Raw genomic sequence first — 23,273 nt, 5'->3', positions numbered from 1 at the left:
CCCTCCTTTGACCAAGGCCTGGGCAGCTAATCCAGAGGCCAACTGGACTTTCTCTCCAGGAAATCTGAAACCCAAGGCAGTGCCCTGAATGGATTAATTCTTGCTATCTAAATTCTAGGTGATCCAGGGTTCCTGTCCTTGCTGAAGCTCATCCTTAGATTCTGTGAGCTATCCTATATATCTTCTTCTTTGTTTTCTTTTTTTTTGTCCTGCTACCTACAATTCCTATTGCACACCACCAAAGAATCAAATAATCCAAACTTCAAACCTAAAATTTAAAGGAAGTGGAAACCCCAAACACAAACATCATTATTCAGCAGCTTATAAGTGAACTCCCTTACTTTCACATATCCTCTCACATTAATTGAAAATCTATGTAGCAGCCTAATTGCAAAACTAGCTCCAATTATCCACCCTTCCACGTATGCATGTACTTTGCAATGTAACTTGGTCACTCCCACCAAAAGGTGGAGAATATTTCCCCAACTTCTTTAACACAGGTTGACTTTGTGATTTGCTCTGTCAAAAATTTTGACAACAGAATTTGGTTAAAGCAATGATGTATCTGTTCAAAGCCTAGGCCCCAAATGGCTTTGTCTGCTTCTGATCTATCTCCTGGGGCCCTGTGACTGCCATGTGAACAAGCCTAGGCTAAACTGCTGAAGGATGGGAGGCCACATGGAGCAGAGTTGATTCATTTCATCCAGGTCCATCTTAGACCAGCACCCTACTGACTCTCATCCAAAAATCTGAAAAGCTGTCTACAAGCACACCACCGCTGACTACAAATACATGAGTGAGTCCATCCACAACCAAAGAACCATTCAGATGATTAATAAACTCCTGAACAACAGTAAATGGTCACTGTTTTAACCCACTGAGTTTTGAGATAGTTTGTTATACAGCAATAGCTAATTGATATCACCTATAAAGCATAAGGCACTGGACTGGTATTTAACCAATTATTATGTGCTTAATAAGTATCTAGCACTATGCTCATACATGAGTGCTTATTGAGGTTCTCATGGTAATCCCATAGCTTGTTTATTTATTTGTTTGCTTGTGTGTTTGTTTTAAAAATAACGTAGCCCCTCTCTACCTACACATTTTAGAGAGGCAAGTATTTTAGAGAGTCATATTGACTATACCATCTAAATGGTAATTAGGAAATTTATCTGATACCAGAATATTTGTTTTTTATCTGGCATTAGCATAATCCAGCACGTTGCCAAAATCAGAAGGACACTCTGTTTTAACAAAGTATTGTGAGAGGTAATTGTGGACCTTGGGCACGGATTATTCCTATCACCTTTCTCCCTTCTTCTTCTAGCACATGTTTGAAAAATTGAATATTTAAATCTGCCAAGGGCAAGGCTTGTGGTTCTAGTGAAGACTGGAGTAACCTTAACGTTTGTGAGCCAGACCACAAAACACCACTAGTCCAACAGATTCAGAAGGCTTGAGTCAGTTCTGTGATCACTTTTGGAAAATTTTAAAACTGTCTATCCATTTAAAGCCAATGGATAACAAGGGGATCTCGTAGAAACAAATGAAGCAATTCATTTCACAGAGTAAAAGGACGGATTTCAATAATGGGTATGTTTGATTTTCTCAGGCTTTGAAATAAATTTTTGAAAAGCTGTGTTCTAACCTGGTGCCTAAGACCAGCAGTTTATATAGCACAGTGGTTCATTTAAATAGATGAAATTATAAATATATTTAACATATATCCATCATTTTTATTGTACAAGGTATTTCTTAACAAAATGTGATTTTTAAATATCATTAGTAACTTCAGGTTGTGGTTCCAACAGGATTTAGAAAATGTTTTTGCTGATTCATTTGGCACAAAATGTTTCCCCAAAACACAATGAAAATCCACTTGTAAAAACAGGTTTTCCAGTGGTTCTGGTTATAACTCAAAGCAAGCTTCCAAGTTTCTTGATAAATTTGTTTTCTCTTCCATGACATCATGAAAGAACAATTCTTGCAAAAGACACATAGAAAACAAAATGAAACAAAACAAAAGTTACTTAGGTCTGTCATTTAACTCTGCCAATTGCCAATTTATTGTTAGCAAAATGCATTACTTTTTTAAAGTGACGCAGGAGGTAAGTTACTTGAACAATATATAAGCTAAAAAACACCTAGCAAACTAAATAGTTCAGAGGTTTTCCACCCTACTCCATGATATTTCTAAGTTGTCAGACAAATTTATATTTATCAGTGATTATTTCTAAATGTTTTATCTCTGAAAGAAGGAACAAGTCAAACTGTAAGAAAAATGAACTTTGAAGAGTAAAATACTGTTTGGGGCAAAAGGAGAAATGGGAAATATAATCAGCAATGATGAAATTATCTAAGTGACAGTTTGTTTTATTGGGCTGTAATAGAATGTTTCCACATTAGCAGGTCTAAATGTTCACTCCACCTAATCAAAACCAGTTGTTTCATGTTTTTTTTTTGTTCCATATTGAGAAACAATTAAGCAAAACTCAAGGCTTCTCAGTGTAGCTTTAAGAAACTCAAATTACTTAGTCCTCCGAGCAAAGTTCAGGTTTCAAATAGAATTATTAAGGCGGAGAAGCTAAATCTCTTCCAAATCCAAATTACAGTTTTACCTGATTATTGATCTCAGATTTCAAATGTTAAAGACACAATTTACTCTCACTTCTTGCAACTGGTTTTGTGTCACTCTTTAAGCTTCAGACTGCAAACTCGTGGATGCCAAGAGTACTGGTCATTGTGATTCTGTATGTTTGTTGTCTTAGTCTGCCTTGTCATATTTCATCTGCAAACTTTTGATCTTGATTTATGTGTCCTTTGTGCTTTTTATCAAGATTGGAAAGGAAAGAGAAAAAGGAAAATAACTTCCTAGTTCTTCTCTGGGGGAATATAATTTCTTATAACTATTTCTAAGTGGGTCAAATTCATTTTAGAAACCTCTCTATTTCATTCCCAAGTGCTATCCTTTGAGAAGATGGAAACTAGAAAGAGAGGAGAGGAGACTATTCTTGGTTCTCCAACCCTTAGAAGCTTCTAGTTCTTAGGACATTTATTTCAATTTAATCTATTCATAGATATATTTTTATTGTTCAGTATCAATGAATACTGGGAGTGGGAAGGGGGTACTCCCCAATGAGGATATTCTCAAAATCCTCAAAGAAACAAATTTAGATAGGAATAAAATCCATAAAACAAGAGAAAGTTTGAAACTAGAACATGCTAGAACTAGAATCAACTAGAAATGTTAAAATGAAAATATAGTTGTTGAAATAAAACATTTAAAAATGAGCTTCATAGCAGCTTCTTTACTGCTGAAGAATGAATGGGTAAACTGGAAGGTCAAACAAAGTTTATCTCCCAGAATAAAGAGAATGAAAATGTTAAAGAAGAGTTCAAAGAGAAGAGGACACATCCAAACCCTCCAATACCTATTTAATAGAGTGTCAGAAGCAGAGAATAGAAGAAATAGTGAAGAGGTAATACTGAAGAGATACTAGGAAGAACATCCCAAAACTGTAGGGAAAAAATGAGTCCCTAAATAGAAAATTCCCATCAAGTGTATAAGAGAATAAATTAAGAACACACTCTTAGGTATATCATGTAAAATTCCAGAGCACCCAAGATAAAGTGAACATTCTAAAAGCTATCAGAGGGAAAAGACATAATAATACAAGGAAGGAATGAGAATGAGATTATCAGCAACACTGGAGGTTAGCAGTCAATGTGCTAAAGGAAAATAATTTTGGACCCAGAATTCTATATCTAGCCAAATTATTATCCAAGTGGAAAGACAAAATAAAGACATTTTCAGACATATGAATATTTGGAAAGTTTACTATCCAAAGATTCTCTTTGAATAAAATATACTAGGGTGTACTCCCGCAAGAAGAAAAGTAAATCTAAAGGAAGGGTACAAAAAGTCACAGTGAGCAAATAAATCATCAGAAATATAGTATTAAATCAAAATGAATAAGTTTTTAAAATTATGTGTTTAAAAACAAGCTGGAAACAAAATTTCAGAGAGTAGTAACACGGGAGTTGGGAGGAATAGTGTAGAGAGAAGTAAAAGTAAGTTGTGTCTTTTTGTGCTTGGAGAATAGAGATACTGATTAAATTATGTGTTTAAATATTTTAAAGTAACCACTTACATGCACACACATATATAAAACAGTAGAAGAGGGAAATGTGGAAAAGAGAAATGTAGTCAATACAATAAAAGACAGGACTAGAGAAGAAGAAAGGGAAAAAAAGAGTCAAGAGAAAAAAAGACTTAGCCTTAGTGACATTTTCTGAGCTCCTGGATTCAGCCTTACCTGATGCTAGATGCACTCCTGGACTTCTTACCTACTTGAGTCATTCAATCACCCTTTTGGCTAAAATTAGATTAGATGGATTTTTACCACATGCATCCCAAAGCATCTTAATCAATTCAGCCTTCATATTCATCACCCATATTTTTGCTTCACTTGCCTTCCCTTTCATGCTGAATTAAATGCTCACACATTTCCATAACATGTTAAAATTTATTTTTGAAAACTTCCAGGATATAAATAACGAAAAAAAAATTGACTCATTGCTAGATTCCTCATTCCTCTGACTTTTCAACATTTCTACTTTGCCATTCCCCAGCCCTGCATAGAGATGTCATCTATTTTTCCACCTCAGAGTCTGGGCCACACGGTCTTTGTTGGAAGAAGAACTTTTTAAAAATCAACTTCTTCAAGCAAAAATGAAACACAGGATATGCCATTTATAGAGTGTTTTCATACCCAATTTGATCTGAGACGATAGCTTGGGGACAATTAAATAGCCATAAAATAAATCAGCCTCAGAGAGCCTATTTCCCAGGTCTAACATCCATCAGAGTTCCAAGCAGAGTTCCTAATCAGTTTTATTTACATAGGAAAGCACTTCCAGTTATAATTTTTTCCTGCTGCACTCACTGGGCAGGATTTTCTCCTGACCATCTGCAGAATAAAAAGTACTCCTTACCTGGATCAACCTTTCTCTGTTTATAGAGAACCTAGAAGCTTTTAAACATTCCACCGTCAGCATTTATCTCACTGTTGTGTGACTGTTGGTTCCTCTCTCCTAGCAGATGTTTGGTCAGAGGCTGTACCTCAGCTATGTTTTGGTCCCAGGGCTTAGCGCAGGGCCTGGCCCCCAGGGGTTGCCTGGCCCCCAGCGGTGATCAGTAAGCATTTGCTAAGTGGATGGATGGGGCCCCATACTTCCCCTGACTATGCTCTGTGCATTCCAGCTTCCTCATTTAGCTTCTATCACCTCTCTCAATGCCTCCAATGTCCCCCTCACTCCCCCTGGACCTATTTTTCTCTATTTGACCAATTCAATCTCACTTTTTTTCAGGAAGACTTCCTTAACTTGGTGACCACCCTCTTTGGTGTCTGTCACCACCTGCCCCTTGCTTTATTATATTCTTTATTGAGGGCAGTCACTAGGAAACATGGCATCTTTGTGAAGATTAGGAAAAGGTGCCCTCTCTGGACAGATACGCCCTGAGGTACATCAGAGCACGTGGCTTTGGGGGCAGAGAACAGACCAAGCTCAACCCTTTTTCCCTATTAGCTTTGTGCCCTTGTGCAGTGAACCGTGTACAGAGCCAGATGAGGTGGCCCTGACACAGAGCCTCCTTCCTGAACCAGACCACACCTGGGGCAGGGACTTTGTTTGAACCCCACCTTCTAAATCTTTTTAAGCCCCTTTTTATATTCCCAGCCTTTCATCTACCACATTCTTCATTCTATGTGATAAACGTTGTAACTGCTGATGCTTATTATATGAATTTGTTGATTCTTGCTAGTTATTAGATTTCTTATAGGCTGGTTAAATGAAATACTGTCATTTTCTGAAAAACAGAGACAAAATGATTGTGAAGCAATTATACCTAGTTGCTTTTTATAACAGCTTAATTGTGATATAATTCTTACAACATAAAATTCATCCTTTTAAAGTGTACAATTCAGTGGTTTTTAGTATATTCAGAGTTATGGAACCCATTATTGCCACAATACTTTAGCATATTTTCCACCCCAAAAGAAACCCCATATTCATAAACATTCACTCTCCTGTCTCCCCTCCTTCCAGCCTCTAGCTACCACTAATCTGCTTTCTGGATCTTTCTCTATGAATATGTCTATTCTGGACATTTCATATAAGTGCATTCATATAATATGTGATCTTTTGTGAATGGATCCTTTTACTTAGCATAATGATTTTAAGGTTAATAAACACTGTAGCATGGTTAAGTGCTGCTATTCTTTCAAAGTTGACTAGGACTCCATTGTATGAATTTATCACATTTTATTTGTCAATTCGCCAATTGATAGATATTTGGGTTGTTTCCACTTTTGGGCTATTATGAAGGCTGCTGCTATGAACGTTCATGTGTAAGTTTTGTGTGGACACACATTTCCAATTTTCTTGGTTATATACCTAGGAGTGGAATTGCTGGGTCATATGATAACTCTATGTTTAACTTTTTGAGGAAATTCCAAGCTGTTTTCCAAAGTGGCTGCACCATTTTACAATCCCACCATCACTGTGGGTTCCAATTTCTGCACATTCTCATGTAAACATGCTATTGTCTTTCTCTTTTTATTAGAGCCCCTTAGTGTTTGTGAAGAGGTATTTCATTGTGGTTTTGATTTGTATTCCTAGTGACAAGTGCTGTTGAGCACCTTTTTGTGAACAATCAGACTGAAGGTAGCGTAGGGATGCAGCGAGGTCTCAGAAACAACTGGAGGCAGGGTCACAAGTGCAGTCAAGACTCCCTCTCTTTCCCCATCAGCTGCTCTGCTTTTCTTTTCTTTTTTTAAAGGAAAGCACAATTATTTGTTTTAAATTTATTTATTTTTGGCCGCGTCGGGTCTTCATTGTGGCACGCGCGGCATGAGGGATCTTGCGTTGCGATGCGTGGGCTTCTCTCTAGTTGTGGTGTGCAGGCTCCAGAGCGCGTGGGCTCTGCTGTTTGCGGCATGCAGGCTCTCTAGTTGAGGCTCGCAGGCTTAGTTGCCCCAGGCATGTGGGATCTTAGTTCCCTAACCAGGGATGGAACCCATGTCCCCTGCATTGGAAGGCGGATTCTTTACCACTGTCCACGAGGGAAGTCCCCCTGCTCTGCTTTTCTCTGCAGGTGGGCTAGGCTTTCTTCTCTCTCATTGCAGACCAGCTTCTTCCACACGGCTTCTGCCAGCTCCTGCCACCAGAGAAGGCCTGACTCCTTTTCTCAGGGAACTCTGATTCATCAGCCTTGCATCAGACACTCAGGACTAGACCAATTAATAGTGAACAGGAAATCAGCATAAGACAAAAACATGGCAGCTCCCAATGGAATCACATGACTGAAAAAGGAAGAGTGGTTCTCAAGAATAGGGAAATGTTATTGCCAGTGGAAAAAGGAGATACTGATAATATGAAATAGTATGAGTCCATGGCAGGATTAACTTTGAAGAGCAAAAGGTACTAGATTTTTGGTCTCTAAGAGTTTTAAAATGGTCTTTGGTCAAAAGCCTTAAAGGTTTTTACTCACCTGAACTATTGCCAAATACAAAGGAATATATACTTATAATCTTAATGCATATTAGTGATGTTCTTGATGTTGTTTGTCTATTTAAACAACAACATCCTGGGGCCAAGGTAACATTATAACAAAGCTTTTGAAGGAAATGCTATTTTAATAAACTACAGCATCATTCTGTTAGTTTCGCAACTTTCATTAACCTCACCAAAAAGGATTCTGATGAAAGGCTGAACTCAGAGGTCACAGTCTGGCAGCCTACGTACCTGATTTCACCTTATAACACTTATTGTTTGACTCACATGGTGTTTTTTTTTTAAGTTTGAATTAATTTCCCACACTAAAAAATCTGGAAATTTCACACAGAAATCTGGATTTCTAGCTTCTCTTGAACAATCAAAGGCACCGCCATTCCATTCCCATTCTTCTGCAGGCATGTGGTTTGTAATCCCTGATTTGAATTATTTTGATCTCTAGTCATTAACTGTCTCTGAGGAAGCATATACCAAGTAACTAAGTCATAGTTTCCATTCATGTGGCCTTGCTGACTTGTAAGGTGACAGGATATAAATGGGGGATTCGCTTCACAGTTGAATGAAACAAAAATCTCTTCCATAGGTATTTAAAGTTTGTGATCATTTTACTTTTGGGCTCTTGTATAACAGGAAGGGAGATTATAGAGACAACATAAATTCTCTTTGCAAAACCAGGAGTCTTTGTATTAATTCGTGGTCTTCTCTCAAAACAGGCAACTCCTAATTAGTTTTAACTACCTACCACTGGAGGATTATATTTATCTAACAGTATTCCGTAGTTTCTTTAACAATTGTCATAAAACATGTCTTTAGTAAATAATATAAACATATATAGTTATAATAATATAAATATAGTTAATAACACTGTATTACATATTGGAAAGTTGCTATGAGAGTAGATCTTTAAAGTTCTCATCAGAAGAAAAAAAATTTTTTGTAACTGTGTAAGGTGATAGATATTAAACTAGACTGTGGTGATCATTTTGCAATATATACAAATATGGAATCATATGTTGTAACCTGAAACAAATATAATGTTATATGTCAATTATACCTCATAAAAATTAAAAAAAAATGTTTTTAGCTTGAAGTGCTCTAAACAATTCTGGTTCTAATCTAAGGCCATCTGGTTGTCATCTTACTCTAATTGATTGCAAGAAGTTTATAATCGTGCCTTTTACCTAAATCAACCCAATGAAAGATGGCACTCTGTGTTATTTCAATTCGGTTCCTTAAGACTCGAGAGGCCAGAGTATTGCTGTGTTAACCAACGACTGCCTGAGGTAGACCCTGGGCTACGGTACCCAGATTCCCCTTCAGGAACGAGGGATTTATTCCCTCAGATGCTGGGAGTGCTGTTGGAAGATGTCTTCAGCTGTCAACCCTATTTAAACTGCCTCACCCAAGGTCATGTCTTCTCCGAGGACATACCACATCTGAAGAATGATCATTTGAGGATATAAAATCCTGCCCCTCTTGCCCCAATGTGGGATATCTAAAGGGCCATTCCATCCCCAGAGCTCCTGAGGTCTTCGTTGGGAATGCATCTTAGTTCAACTTCTGCTTAATCCTGCTTCCCTGTGTCCCTTCCATAGGTGTTGATCTCAAGCTCTCTTTAGTAACCCCCTGCACCCTAATCTCCATCTTGGAGTCAGCTTTGCGGGAGCCCATCTTATGAAACTACTATGAAGAGGGTGGCTACGAATAAGGGTGGTGTTTCAGAGAGGGGGGGAAGAAACCAGGAGATCTGAAGCACAGGATTCCTATTTGGGAGGAAAGGCAAATTAGAAAGTGGGGAAAGTTTCTGAAAGCCCAGCAAGAAAGTCTCCACTGATTCTCAACCAAAGCTTCTAGAGAGCAGAAGCCAAGCAATACTGATTATCCTTCTCCTATTTCCTATTATCGATAAAATACTCACAAACCCAAAGAGAGGAGATGAAAAAGTTACAGTGGCATTACAAACTAGAAATGCTGCCCAGCCATCTGTCAGATGTCAGGAAGAACGTTTATGTAGTAAAGCCTGGAATGAGAAGCCCGGGGACATAACCGAGGGCTCTAAGTAGGGAAACGTGGGATGGTGAATATGGGCAGAACTATAGACTGCTAGAGATGATTGCCCCCAGAGGGTGGGGGGATCAGTTTTGAAGACTGGAAGCCCTATCTTGTAAGGGCCAGGGGATTTATCCCTTAGAGTGAACAGATTCAGAATAAAATGGAATCAGCAAGCTAACAGAAAGATGGGCTAGGTGGTTTGCCCATCCAGTCCTCCAGTCTAAGATGCAGACAGAGGATTCTAACACTGACGATTGCCCCATGTTTACAGGCATTCACCAGGGCTGAATACAGTTCTCCTTTTTCAAGGATAATCAATATTTAAAATGTCATGGGGGAGCCTATGAAACATCACGTAACATAAATGACAGAGAATTTGGCATTTGAAGTTTTCCGAATAACGTGTTTGGAAAATATTCCTACAGGAAACTTAACTAATTTTAGAAAACATCAGGTTTTTACCCTGGATAAGATTTAGGAAACTATGGATGTTTGAAATAAAAGATGAACTATGGGTAAGAAAACAAACAGATTAAAAAAGGAGCTAGCTGAGATGGAATCAGAAATCAAAAGCTGTATGAGAGGATGGGACTACTGTAAAAAAAAGAGTTATAAATACAATCACAGAATTAGTCACACGTTGACAGGAAAGAAAATTGAAGCAGTGATTTGGAGAATGAGCTTGAGAAGAAAGAAGCATAAGAAAAAACAGAGATAACCAATTTTTTTTTATGAATGGTTTGATTTTCATCTGTTTATTTGTTCATTGTTTTCATCTGTTTTCTACCTAAAAGATCTACTGGCTGGAAATTCAGTATTCATTCTCAGTGTGTTCTCTCAACTCCTTGATTTTATAACTATTAATCAAGCTTCACTCTATGGCATTTGTTTTCCTTACCATGCGCAAATGTGAATGTTGCACTGGTAACTTCAGAATGACCCATTAGCAGTGCTATCCCCCTGAGTATCTGTTATCTTAACTCTGTGGCTCTTGGGATACTGGGGACAGTGTTTCTGAGAGGAAGGCATGTATGTGGGAGGAAGTAGAGTAGAGAAGGTTACTCAAGTTTAAAAAAAAACAAAAAGGGAACAAGAAAAAACTGAGGACTTCCCTGCTGGTCCAGTGGTTAAGACTCCGTGCTTCCAATGCAGGGGGCACGGGTTTGATCTCTAGTCCGGGAAGTTCCATATGCCGTGTGGTGCGGTCAAAAAAAAGAAAAAAGAAAAAACTGAGAGTGAAAATGTGATAAATATATACGGCAGAGACTAGAGATTCAAGATAATAATTATTCCTAAAATACAAGCCAGAATAAACATAAGCAACAAATTAACAATAGAAAACTTTGCTGATATGAAGATGTATCACAGTTCGTGGAATTCAAGAGCCCATTATATATCCAAACATGAAAAGTAAGAAAAAAATGAACACCTAGACATATTCTGTTAAAATTTTCTTTTACTTTCAAAAAATTTTGAAGTGCCCTACATACAGGAGAAACAACTGACCTACAGAGGAAAAACTATAAGCATAAAATAAGACATATTCTTTACCTCTCGTGTACAGATGAAATCATAGACAGGAAGGTGGGTTGTAGAAAGAACAAGGGTGCCAAAGTTTGAGCTATTACAGTAATTCCTTGTCAAAGCAAGTCCTGGATCTAGGATGCAAGTTATACCCAGTATCTCTAATAGCTTCTTAGACTCCTTTGACCTGCTTGCCTTTTCCCTCTGTCCTCTGCCAAGAATGAATGACCCTTCAGCAATGCTGTTACCAGCTAGTGCACATTCCATCTTCACAATCAGGTTCAGTAAATACCAGGCCACCATCAGATTGACTGCTCTGAACTCCTCTGTCATCACACTTTTGAGGCACCCGATCTGCTGGATCATTTGTAGTGATTTTTGTTTTCAGTTTGTGACCACAAACAGGTATATTAGTTTGCTATTGCTGCTATAACAAATTAGCACAAACTTGGTGGCTTAAAACCACTCAAATTTATTATCTTACAGTTCTGGAGGCTGGAAGTCTGAAATGGGTTTCACCAGGATAAATCAAGGTGTCACGAGGGCTGCAGTCCCTACTGGGGGCTCTAAGGGAGAATCTGTTTTCCTGCTCTTTCCAGGTTCTCAAGGCCCGCCTGTATCCCTTGGAACACGGCCCTCTTCCATCTTCAAAGCTAACAACTGTTGGCCAAGTTCTCATCACGTTGCATCACTCTGACCTTCCCTTCTGCCTTCCTCTTCCACATTTAAGAACACATGTGATTATATTGGGCCCACCTGGATAATCCAGGATACACTCTCTCTCTTAAGGTCAGTTTGTTAGTAACCTTAATTCTATCTGCTACCTTAATTCCCCTTTGCCATATGACCTAATAGGTTTTAGGAATTAGAACATAGCCATCTTTGGAGTTCCATTATTCCTTCTACTACCAACAGGCTTCTCTTGTCTTGCTTCTGGCTACCTTAACTATTCATTAGCACTTCCAGAGAAGACTGATAATAAAAAAAAAGGTAAATGTTGACATTTATTTATAATTGATAAGAGTTTGATGAAGGAGGGGGAAACTCATGGCTAAAATATAGACCTGAGATTACATCAGTGGTGATTAAATCAGATAAAATATGTGAAATCCTCTACCCTAGGATTGACCCAGAGCCTTTTGATTAAGTGGAATCTAAAGTTGATACCCCAGGTCCTTTCAAAGCATGGCTACTAGAGTTTGGTCTTTCATCTACTTTTACACGAGTCACTATTTCACAAAATTCTCGTTACCATCTTTCTCTTCTCCTCATCATCATCCTGAAAATATTTTTTATTTCTCTTCTGGATACATTCAGCATGGAAAGGTTGCCATGGACATTGTGTCTGTTTTATTGTTGTGGACCAAGAGTCTGTCCAGTTCCTCTTCTGAGCTGATATTATGCACCCCTGCTCTATAATTATTATTACAATGAAGGGATTGACAGAGGGAACTGTACAGTGAGCAAGGATTGAAGGAGTTCTAGCTATTTGGGAAGAAAGCAACCTCAATAGTCAAGAAAATGTAGAGTTTCATTTATATATGTTATATCAGTTATGATCAAGTGTGGTTGTACATAACAGAAACCCCCATAAAGGGAGGTAAACATAGAAGGGTTTTTCTTGCATGTAGAAGAATTGCAAAAGTGGACAGTCCCAGGCTTGCGTGGTAACTCTGCAAGTAAGACTGCAGTTTGTACTGCAAGGTAAACGTCTAATTCTTTCTTTTTAATGACCAATTTTCAAAGTATGGTGTTAGTGTGCTGACTACCTTCAATGGTGAATGTTGTTTTTCATTTTTTGAAGTTTTAAAAGTATCATTATGAACTCAAATTTTCTACGTTCAATGTGTTTCAATCAATTACAGTTATTCTTTTTGGTGCCCAAATTGTCTCATCTCCTGACAGTTAAAAGCCCGTGTAGGTTGGCTCCAGTCCTTTTGACATGACCCTATCGGTCTTTGAGAACTTCCTTGCTTTGGGTACAAAAAATATGTCAGGCTCATCTTGTACATTCCTGCCCCAGACAAGGAATTAGCCATTTCTCCAATGTGCTCTGGCTCCTTCTAGTGGGAGATGGCATTTGGAGAACACAATCTAGTCTTTACTACTGGGTTGTCATTATTCTTAGGCCTCAGTAGACAGAGTTATTAAATATGTGTGTTTTAGAGAAACCAATAAAATCACTAACAATAAGGCTACTGAATATAATTTAAGTTTCTTTAAAGTCCTTTTTGCCCTTGGAATATTTCCTAAAATATTGTGAAAGACTGTGAAAATTATTAATGTGAAATAATTCTTCTTAAAGTAAATATGTCACCACTTTGATACCCAATTAGGTTTTCTTTTGTCTGTGTATGTTTTTTAATTTTAGAGATCATGTATTTTTCTTTCTGACTTAATCTTGTTTTTTAATTATAACATTTACCTAGTCACAAATAAAAATTTTAAATGGGGTATATTTAGAAAAGTCTAGTTTCCTTTCCTCATAGCTAATTATTTTATTAGTTTTTGAGTTATCCTTTCATCATTTAAAAAAAATACAAACAAATGCTTACAGATATTCCTATTTCTCTTCCTGTTTTACACACAAAGTATCACACTATAAAAACTGTGCTGCACTGTGCTTTTTTCCACTTAAGAAAAATACCCTGGGGATTACTCCATACCAGTATGTACACAGCTTACCCATTTTTTTTTTCATGGCTGCAAAGACCATCATATGTATGTACCACAGTTTATTCAACCAACCCCCTACCGACAGACATTTGTGCTACTTCTTCTCTTTTGCTATTATAAACAATGTTGTAATGAAAATCTTGAATGTATGTCATTATATTTTGTCAGTATACCTTTGGGATAGATTCCTAGACTGGGACAAAGGGTATTTGCATATATAGTATTGCAGATATTGACAAACTTCCCTCACTGGGTTATTTTGCATTCTCCCGGCAACGTATCAGAATGGCTGTCTCCCTGTAGCCCTGCCAATAAAATGTCAAACTTTTGCATTTTTGCCATCTGATACATGAAAAATGATATCAGTATAATTTTCATGTCTCTTATTTTGAATGAGCTTGACCATCTTTTCATGTTTAAGAATCATGGAAAATACATTTTAATTTAAATATATTTGTTGCTTATGCTGGTATCTTCTCACTTGTAAAGTTGGAGAGAACAGGATGGATGTGATTAGGTATGAAACAAGTTTATATTGAGCCAAAGGTAATGCCCAACGTGTTTCTTAGAGTAGAGAAAGTTCTATGAAGCTTTATTTGAAAGATGGCATGGAGGAAGTTTTATCCATCAGATTTTAACATGAATTCATATCGTTTTCTTAGAGCATCCTCCCCTCACTAGAGCGCTCATCTTTAGCTGTGCATCAGATTCACATACAGAATTTTTTTGAAAAAGAAAAGAAATAGATGCCTTGGCCCATCCCTGGACATTTGGACCCGGAGACTCTGGAGTCCCTGTCAGCTATGTTTTTTGTTCTTAGTTTTTTGGAGGTGTTTGCTTGTTTGTTTAAACTAAGGAGATGATTCTGTGCAAATGTACTTATTCAATAAATATTTATTGGGTGTCTACCAAGTGCCAGGGAATGAACTGGCTGGCAGGCGCAAGGAACAGACCAGTGATAAAACAGACATAGCCCCTGTCCTCAGAGACTATAGAAAGATATACCAAAAATACTGAATAGATTCACATGAAGTGTCGCCAGTGCTCTGAAAGGACAGAGGGCTGAGATAGAGAGTAATAGGAAGGAATGCTTTTGGACAGCAATGGTCAGGGACAGTCTCCCTGAAGAGGTAACATTCAAGCTGATCTGCAGAAGCAAAATGGGCTTTGGGGCCATGCAGACCTAAACTTTTAAGGGCTATTGGAAACATCTGAACAGAATTCACATAAAGTCCTTCACTCAGTGCCGGGTTCATAGTAAATGGCAGCTGCTATGGTGATAGTGCAAATGATTTTCTGCTCAGCCAGACCTTCTTCCTCTAAGGCCCATTTCTGACTAAACTACTCCATTAAACCTTCTTTAGTGAATCCAGCCCACACTGATTCATTTATTCACCAAATGTTTATGGGGCCTCTACTGTTTGTCAGGTACCATCCTCAGCTCTGGGGATACACCGGTAAAGCCCACTTGGCTGTCACAGAACACATGTTACAGGAGGAAATTCAATTTTGCAATTTTCTTTTCTTTTCCAGACACAATAGAATTACAGACTCCTGGAGGGCAGGGGACTTACCCCTTTTTGAATTCCCCCCCCCAGTTCCTGACATCAACTAAGTGCTCTGTAAAGTGCTAGACTCTGTGACCTTTTAGCTGGTCCAGTGTGCACCACCGGCCCAGTAGCCAAGGACTTTGAGACCTGGCAGTTCTATTAGGAGAGAGAAGAGAAAAAGTGTAGAGTCTGACACATTAAGGGCCCCAAAGCTATCTTTATACCTTGAAAAAAGGCCAACATCTCTACCATTCCAGTCTGCTGAAAGGCCTGAAGTTGTAAAGTGCCAAAACTCAGATCCTGTTGGCATGGTCTTTAAAGAAGCAGTTTTCATGAATTTGTTGATTTTGTTGTGGTAGTGGTGGTTAACCAACTTAAATTTTTTTTTTTCTTAAGAGAATATGTTTGCCGATCCTGGAGAAGCTTTTGGTTTCCTGATGTTAACCAAAACCCTCCACCTTGCCCACTATTCCCCCCGGCTCCACATATGTGCATCCACATCTATATACTATGTAGAGTCTGTCATTTTATTTCAAACCTCCTGTTTCCTCCAAGTCAGTGCTTCCCAGCATAAAAAACACCTATTATGCCAATAACTTATTGAGTTACAGTTCACTTATTATTAGAGTTTATTATTAGATAAACAATACAGGATGCCTCATTAAATGTGAATTTCAGATAAACAACATATAATTATCTAGCGTAAGTGTGCCCCATGCAATGTTTGGAACATAGTTAGTCAAAAAAAATCTGTTGCTTTATGAAATTCTAATTTAACTAGGTGTCCTGTATTACTATTTGCCACATCTGGCAATCCTACTTGTTATAGGTCTTTACCTGTGCTGTCTCTCATAAGCCTTTAAAAAATACACAAAGTAAGTATGCTAATTTTACAAATAAAGACACTGATGCTCAGACAGAGACAGTAATATCCTCAAGATTATAGCTGGTACATGGTAGAATCAGGATTTGAAGCTAGATATGTTCAAATACGAAGGCCCTGTTTTCACCTTTCTCAAGAAAACCAGTAATTGTTACAACTGTTTTGTCCAGAGCTAAATCAAGCTAGAGTTCTATAATGTGAGGTTAATGGACATGCCTTTGCAGTTCCCAAAACACAGCTCTTCACCATGCTGAGACTTGGCACCCATCTGCCCCTTCTCGCCATGTGAGTGCTACCCAGCCTTCCTGACTCAGCTCAGAGGTTACCTCATGGAGGAAGCTTCTCTGATCCTCCCAGGAAGAGCTGATCATTCTATGTGTCTCCTCAGCACTTGTACAGCGCACCGCAATGATCTTCTTAAGGGTCTGCCTCCCTAAGAAGGCCATAAGTTCCCTGAGATGGGCACCATGTCATTTTCCCAGTGCCTAGCATGAAAGTGGAGCCTCAGTAAATTCTCAGTAAATGCCCAAATTTGAAGCCCAAATCCTGGGCATCCAACTTATATAAACTCTGCTAAAACACGTATGAGATTACTGATTGGAAGACAATGGATCTCCTGGCTGTTTGTGAAAAACGTCATCAGAAAATGGATACTAGAAACTAACCTATCTATGTCACGTGAGTCTTTATGGAGGTACTTTTATTTATTCAATAAGCTGTAAATGATTCTATTTGAACTGTTAGAGTTCATCAGCTAAATACATATTCACAATACAAAATGTGTCTGCTAGATTTCCGCATTTTAAAAATCTTATGAAATACAGTAATTAGACGTGTCCATTAACCATTTTTCAAGACTTTAACATCTTAGTTTTCTAAGGGTATTTTTGCAACAACAGCAAAAATAAATAAAGCATTAATGTAATAATAATAAAGAAACTAACCTATCTAGACATGGACAAGAAAACCGTTACTATTTAACTTGAGAACTACCCTAACAGTTACACTTTTTCTAAATGATCCTATCTTGCTGTAGCCTTTGACATAGCTTTAAGTTGTATTGTTGCACAATTACCTTGAATGGAACATCTGAGAATGAATCAGATTTAGTTAACATTCATAAATATCTGCAGTGGCAGGAGGGAGGAGTAAAGCAAAGTTTAGCCTCACCTTTCTAGCTTGGCAAAGTTCAAACCAGTCATTTTAAAAAGCCAATTTTGCGTGAAAAATGAAGTCATTTTATATGCTAAAGATACATATGCTTGGCATATAAGGACTTTCGTTATTCCTTAAAATATTTCCTTGAATATATTCCAGAGATTTTTTTAAAAAGTCATTTAAAAATGAATTATAATTGTGGTGAATACAGGGCTTCTTTATGTCATTCCTCCTTTGTGGACAGACTTGGTGACTTCCAAAGGCACCCAATTAGATTACTGAAAAGAAATACAGTACTCTTGTCCCTTGGCTGACCTGCTCATCATCGCGAACTGATACTCATATTTAGTGCCAACAAAGCACAACTTCATTGAGAACAGAAATATACCCATTCCCTCTGGTTCTGAGTCATCTGACCACATCCAGGTCCTTTAGCTCTTTTGCCGAGATATTCCAGATAAGAATAACGATGGGTTGATGCCCTTTCCAAAATGATATGTAAGTGCTATAAAAGGTAGCTATTTATACTAGTCAGTAAGTGTTTTAGGAATGATGGACAAATTCAAATTTAGATAATTTCTATTAAGACAAATAATGACTAGACTCAAATGGCAACTCTTCTTTGGCAGAAGCACAAAGATATAAACAATCCACTGAGGAAAACATCTAATTTATTCTTTCATGCTGAGGAAATGACTGATGCAGTTTGGCGTGTCACTTCGTGTGTCAGACAAAGCTTTAAGTCACAAGGAAGTCTGTCTAATGGTGGAGTCCCAGACACCAGCCATGCAGTGCAGGCAGCATCTTGAGAACGAGAAGCGAACTCTCCCTAGTCTGGGCCAGCGTGAGCACACTGTCGGCTGTCCTCAGTATGTGTGGTGGAGGAGGGAGACACATATAATAGGTAAGAACACTGGCTGCAGAGTCAGACTGCTGGAATTTGTCTCCCACACCTAGCATGTCCTGACCTTGGACAAGGTACTTCGCTCTGAGCCTCGTTTTTTTCATTTATGAAAGAGAAATGATAACAGTTATCTAGCTCATAGATTCTTGTGAAGGTCAGTGAGACTACAGGTGAGTGACTTAGTTCAAGGCCTAGCACGGTAAGCACACAATCTGTTAGTCCTTTCTTGCCTGTCAGAATGACTGAAATCAATGGAACAGTACATTGGCACGCAGGTGGACAACGTTTCAGCTTCTGACCACAGCTTCCTCTAGACTGATTTCCATGAATAATGTAAATCATACTTAAAAGGAGCAGAGATTACAAACAGAGGAAGGGATGGCAGGGACTCAGGATTTTAAATGCCTCTCTTCTTCCCCCTCTTTCCCCTTGGCCTCCTTCCCCCCTTAGGTTCTTGAAGGAAACAAACAAACAAACAAAATGCACAAAAGACAGGCCAGGAAAATGCATGTTATAAGACTTTGGCCTAAACCCCCATGCAGACTATAGAGTAAGCTGAGCTGGCCCTTGGGGAGGATCCCTTTCACATGGCTAGAGGCAGGCCTAGGGCCTAAGAGCAAAGGAGCTCCTGCAGCCCTTTCCTCCCAAAGCCCATACCCAAGTTCCTCTGGATCTGACTGCTTTAACAGCATGCAAAAGGGGATTTGGGAAGAACTAGCAAGTCAGCAAAGAAGCAACACATTGAAGAGATCATGCGTCCCTCACCTAGCGCTCACCTGGTCCAGGCTTTCTCAGCAGGTTGGAGTAACGAATAGAAACTTAAGTCAGAATTTTTTTTTATGTGTCATTCTATCTGATTAATTCATAGTTCAGTATTTGAGTACAATTTGTACCATTTCAGATCTGTACTCCAGACAAAATTAGAGTAACTTGAAATACTGTGCTTAAAGAAATTCTCGTGTTCTATCATTAAATTATTTGCCTAATAGTTGACTATATGATTTGTTTAAGTACTTTACGTGCTAAAAGCCAATTATCAGGAATGTTTGAATTATGTATGGTGATATTTCAAGGTGATAGTTTTATTGCAATGAGCATTGTTTTTTTGTCAGCAAGATTCCCGATGTAAAATAACAACTACTGATGAAAATACATGTTCTATACACACCGCAGCCCCAGGACACCTGGCCTAGGTAAGTCCATCAGAGGGAGAGAAAAAGTCAGAAGAAAGAGTCAAAAGCAACAAGCACATCTGGCTCAGAACTTAACTTGTTCAGTTCATTCAACAATTACTTTGTTGAACCGCTATTATGTGCTGGGCACTTGTTCCAGATGCTAAAACCGATCCACCCCAGTTTAGAAGTCAATGACAACCACAAAGAGGATTCAAGCCCTAGACCCCGTGCACCTCAAACCTGCCCTCTTCTTTCTCAGCACTTAACTCCTTCCCCTCATGTTAATGGCTTTGCCCTCCACCCTCATGCATCCTGAGAGCAGGGTAGGAAAGAGGGGAGGAGAGAGAGGAGAAGACAGGTTTAAGCTTCCAGAGCTGGCAGATAACAGAGGATATCAAAAGAGGCGATGTTTTTGGTTGTTTTTCCTAGTTTCACTTTTTTCAGCACTGGGGTCAAAAGCGGTAGTCCTGCTGACCCCAGCGGGTTCTGCTCTCACAAAGCATCTTTAGATTTTAACTCAAGGCACAAAGCCTCACTACTTCTCCCTCAGTTCCGAGTTACTACGAACCTCACATTTCTGTCACTGGACTGTCATTTGGCCCCAAATAGAAAATTAGCTAATTAGCTTTTGCTCTCAATTGGGGAAAAAGTGGCTTGCACCAGCCAGAAGAGATTCAGGTAGATAGCCTGTACTTGTTTGCTTTGGGAAGTGATTTGCCTGCATTACATCATAAGCAAGAAGATTTTCATACAGGACTAGCCTAGAGCAATAATAATCCACTCAAGTGTCATGAGCTGAGGTGAGGCCAAGTTCTAGAGACAAGAAAAAGCAGCTCCACCAGACAACTTCCTTTCCAGGCCAATCCCAACCGTCAGTTATGCCAACGCAGGTCCCCAAATGGAGCTGGAGACTCTGGAGAGCTCAGCACAGACTTCTCTAAATCATCACAGGGCTTGATTTTTTTGAGCTGCTCCTTAAATTTCCTACTCACCTATCCCCGCCATCTTTAAAAATTAAATCAACTTATATTAACATGCTTATATTTTAACTTTGGAGGTTTGAAATTGAACTAATTCAACCAACTAGGTCACTTTGTGTTTAAAAACAAAGAAAAGAATTCAAAGAGGGGAAAAAAAAACTCTCCAGACCTCATGATCTAAGTGTTTTCTTGCTTGTTCTATCACTAACATACTCTCTTTGGAACTCTCTTCATTTTCCAGATGTGAATAAAACGGTGAGATGTGAAGAAGGTAAGTGACCCTTGCCAAGTCACATAGCTAGTGAGTTGCAGAGATAACACTAGACCACAAGACTGTACTTCAGTCTAGTGCTTTTGTTTTGTTCTCAAACACAATAGAGCCTTCCTATAGTCCATAGACTTGTGTTGTAAATTACTCTATAAACTAGCTGTTAGAGTATCAGAACAGGAGCCTGAATTTCTTTAATTGGCTAAAAAAATGTTATCAGTTTCGTGAAAGTTTCAGGTTTTGTGGCTTTTTAAAAACCATCTCTTTAGTTGGGTTAGTTAGTAAATAAAAAGCAACAGGTAATTTTTTTTTTTTTTGGCCAGGCCCTACTTCCTTGATGATGCGGTCATTGTAACTGTTTTCACGATCTAAGAACTACCCCCTGATCGTTCTCTCTTCCAGTTCTGCATCAGGCATGTCGCTTACACTGATGACATCCCAGTTTTCTGAGATTATAATAACTATGCAAAAAAGCTTCTTTCTCAACTGTTGCCCTTTGCTCTTTGCATAAGAATCAGCTCCAGGTAATTTCCTCTCGGTCCAGTGGTTATGACTGGGTTCTTTCACTGCTGGGGCCTGGGTTCAATCCCTGGTCAGGTAACTAAGGGGAACTAAGATCCTGCAAGACAAGCGGCACGGCCAAAAAAAAAAAAGAATCAACTTTTGTATCACACAGATTCAACTTCTGAACCTTATCAGATCTTCTGTTTGGAATTCCAGAAAGCAGTATAAGAAAAACTGGAGAAATCCCCAACTTTCTAGTTAGAAGACTGGACTGGGTGGGTGTGGCATGCTATGGATTTGATTTCTTGATTGCTGTGTTTACAATGAGGATAGCTGTGAGGTATGGCAGAAACAGCTGCTGAGTCAGAAAGCAGAAAACGTGAATTTCAAGTGTCCTACACTACAAATTAGCTGACTGAACACAGACACAAATCATAGGTTGTAGGTTACATAAACAACAGAATTTAGAATTGGAATGGACTTTAAGGACCTTGGTCCAATAGCCTTGTTTTACATATGAATCAACTGAGGTTCAGAGAAGTTCAGTAATTGTCCAATATATATGTACTTTCTATATATATATATAATTGTTCTATATATATATATATATATATATATATATATATATATATATATATTTTTTTTTTTTTTGGCTGCACCGCACAGCTTGTGGGATTTTAGTTCCCCAACCAGGGATCGAACCAGGCCCCTCAACAGTGAGAACGTGGACTCCTAACCCCTGGACCACCAGGGAATTCCCAGGAAGTAGCTACCAATATTAAAAATATGTATATAACTGGATTTCTGGTCAAAATGACTCAGTAAGTCCACACTTTGACAAACCTCTTCTGCTCAAATAGTAATAAAGACAAAAATAAAGAAAAGATATGAGGGGCCTCATAAAAATACTACATATTCCATGAACCAGAAACAGGAGAGTAACATGAAGCAGTGAGAGGGGCTGATGCTCCTGGCCAGGAAGCGGGCAGACACGGTTGGGCCTCTAACTTCTGAAATTTAATGGGGATTAAATATGTTCCAAATGAGATAGGAAATTAATGATTTACTGGTTGAAACAAGGGATTTCAAAGGATGAAAAAGACTGCTGTACAGCCACTTCCAGGAGACATGGCCTAAGAGAAAGCAGTAGGCCTTGGCAGGCCAGGGAACAGGGGGCAATGGCCTCAGGAATCAGCAAGATTTTTTGTCAGCAAGATTCCTGATGTAAAATAACAACTACTGATAAAAATGCATGTTCTATATACACTGCAGAAAGACAATGCTTATGCCCAGGAACGGCTTGGTGATACAGGAGACCCCCAAATATCATTATGAGACATGGTTTGGGGCTAGGTATTCAGACTGCAGCCACTGCAGAACCATTAAACAGAGGTAAGGACAGAAAGATTGAAAAAAAGGAGAAAGAGGAAAAGGAGAAAAAGAAGACATAAATAAACAACTTCTTTGGTAAACAAGTATGCCGAAGACACTTCAAACAAAAAGAAATCTAACGCTAAAAAAGAGAAACAAACAATAAAATCAACAATGAGAACATGAATTCATCCCTGAAAAAATTAATTTTATGTTACAGAATGGCAAAACTCTAAAATAAATGTTTAGAATGGCCAAAGAGATAAACTGAAGATTAACTTTCATTTTAAAAGAACAACAAAAGATAAAACAAAAAGAAATAAAACAGGTAAATATGAAAAAGAACCAATTAGAAGTATTGGAAATTATTTTTAAGTAGTCATGAAGTTTTTAAAAAGTAGTAATAAAATTAAACAAACAAACAAAAAAAACCTCACCAGACCGGATAAACTCTAGACTAGATGAAAACAGTAAGGAAAATTAGAAAGAAGCATTGAGAGACAAAGGTTGAAAAATATATAGAAAAGCTGTGAAGAGCCCTGAAGGATCAATTTACAGGTGAACAGATTGAAAGGATCCAACATACATCTAACAGGGGTTCCAGAAGAGGAGAATGGAAAAATGGCAAAGAAATATGTTTAAAGAAAGAA

General features: G+C 38.4%; 1 protein-coding gene across 2 annotated transcripts in view; it reads right to left on the bottom strand.

The window, feature by feature from the left end:
* Positions 1-1,760: 1,760 nt before the first annotated feature.
* MINPP1 (multiple inositol-polyphosphate phosphatase 1) overlaps positions 1,761-23,273 on the bottom strand; it is a 78,305-nt gene continuing 56,792 nt past the window's right edge. Inside the window, exon 5 of one of the 2 annotated variants that reach the window (XM_032608906.1) lies at positions 1,761-1,986. In XM_032608906.1, coding sequence (XP_032464797.1) covers positions 1,971-1,986 — 16 coding nt within the window. In that variant the 3' untranslated portion in view covers positions 1,761-1,970. Of the gene's footprint in view, positions 1,987-7,082; positions 7,296-23,273 lie in introns of those variants that run through there. The other variant, XM_032608905.1, reaches the window with a different exon arrangement.

Source organism: Phocoena sinus, chromosome 16, assembly GCF_008692025.1.
Source record: "Phocoena sinus isolate mPhoSin1 chromosome 16, mPhoSin1.pri, whole genome shotgun sequence".
NCBI lineage: Eukaryota > Metazoa > Chordata > Mammalia > Artiodactyla > Phocoenidae > Phocoena > Phocoena sinus.
This window is presented reverse-complemented; position numbering and strand designations above follow the sequence as displayed.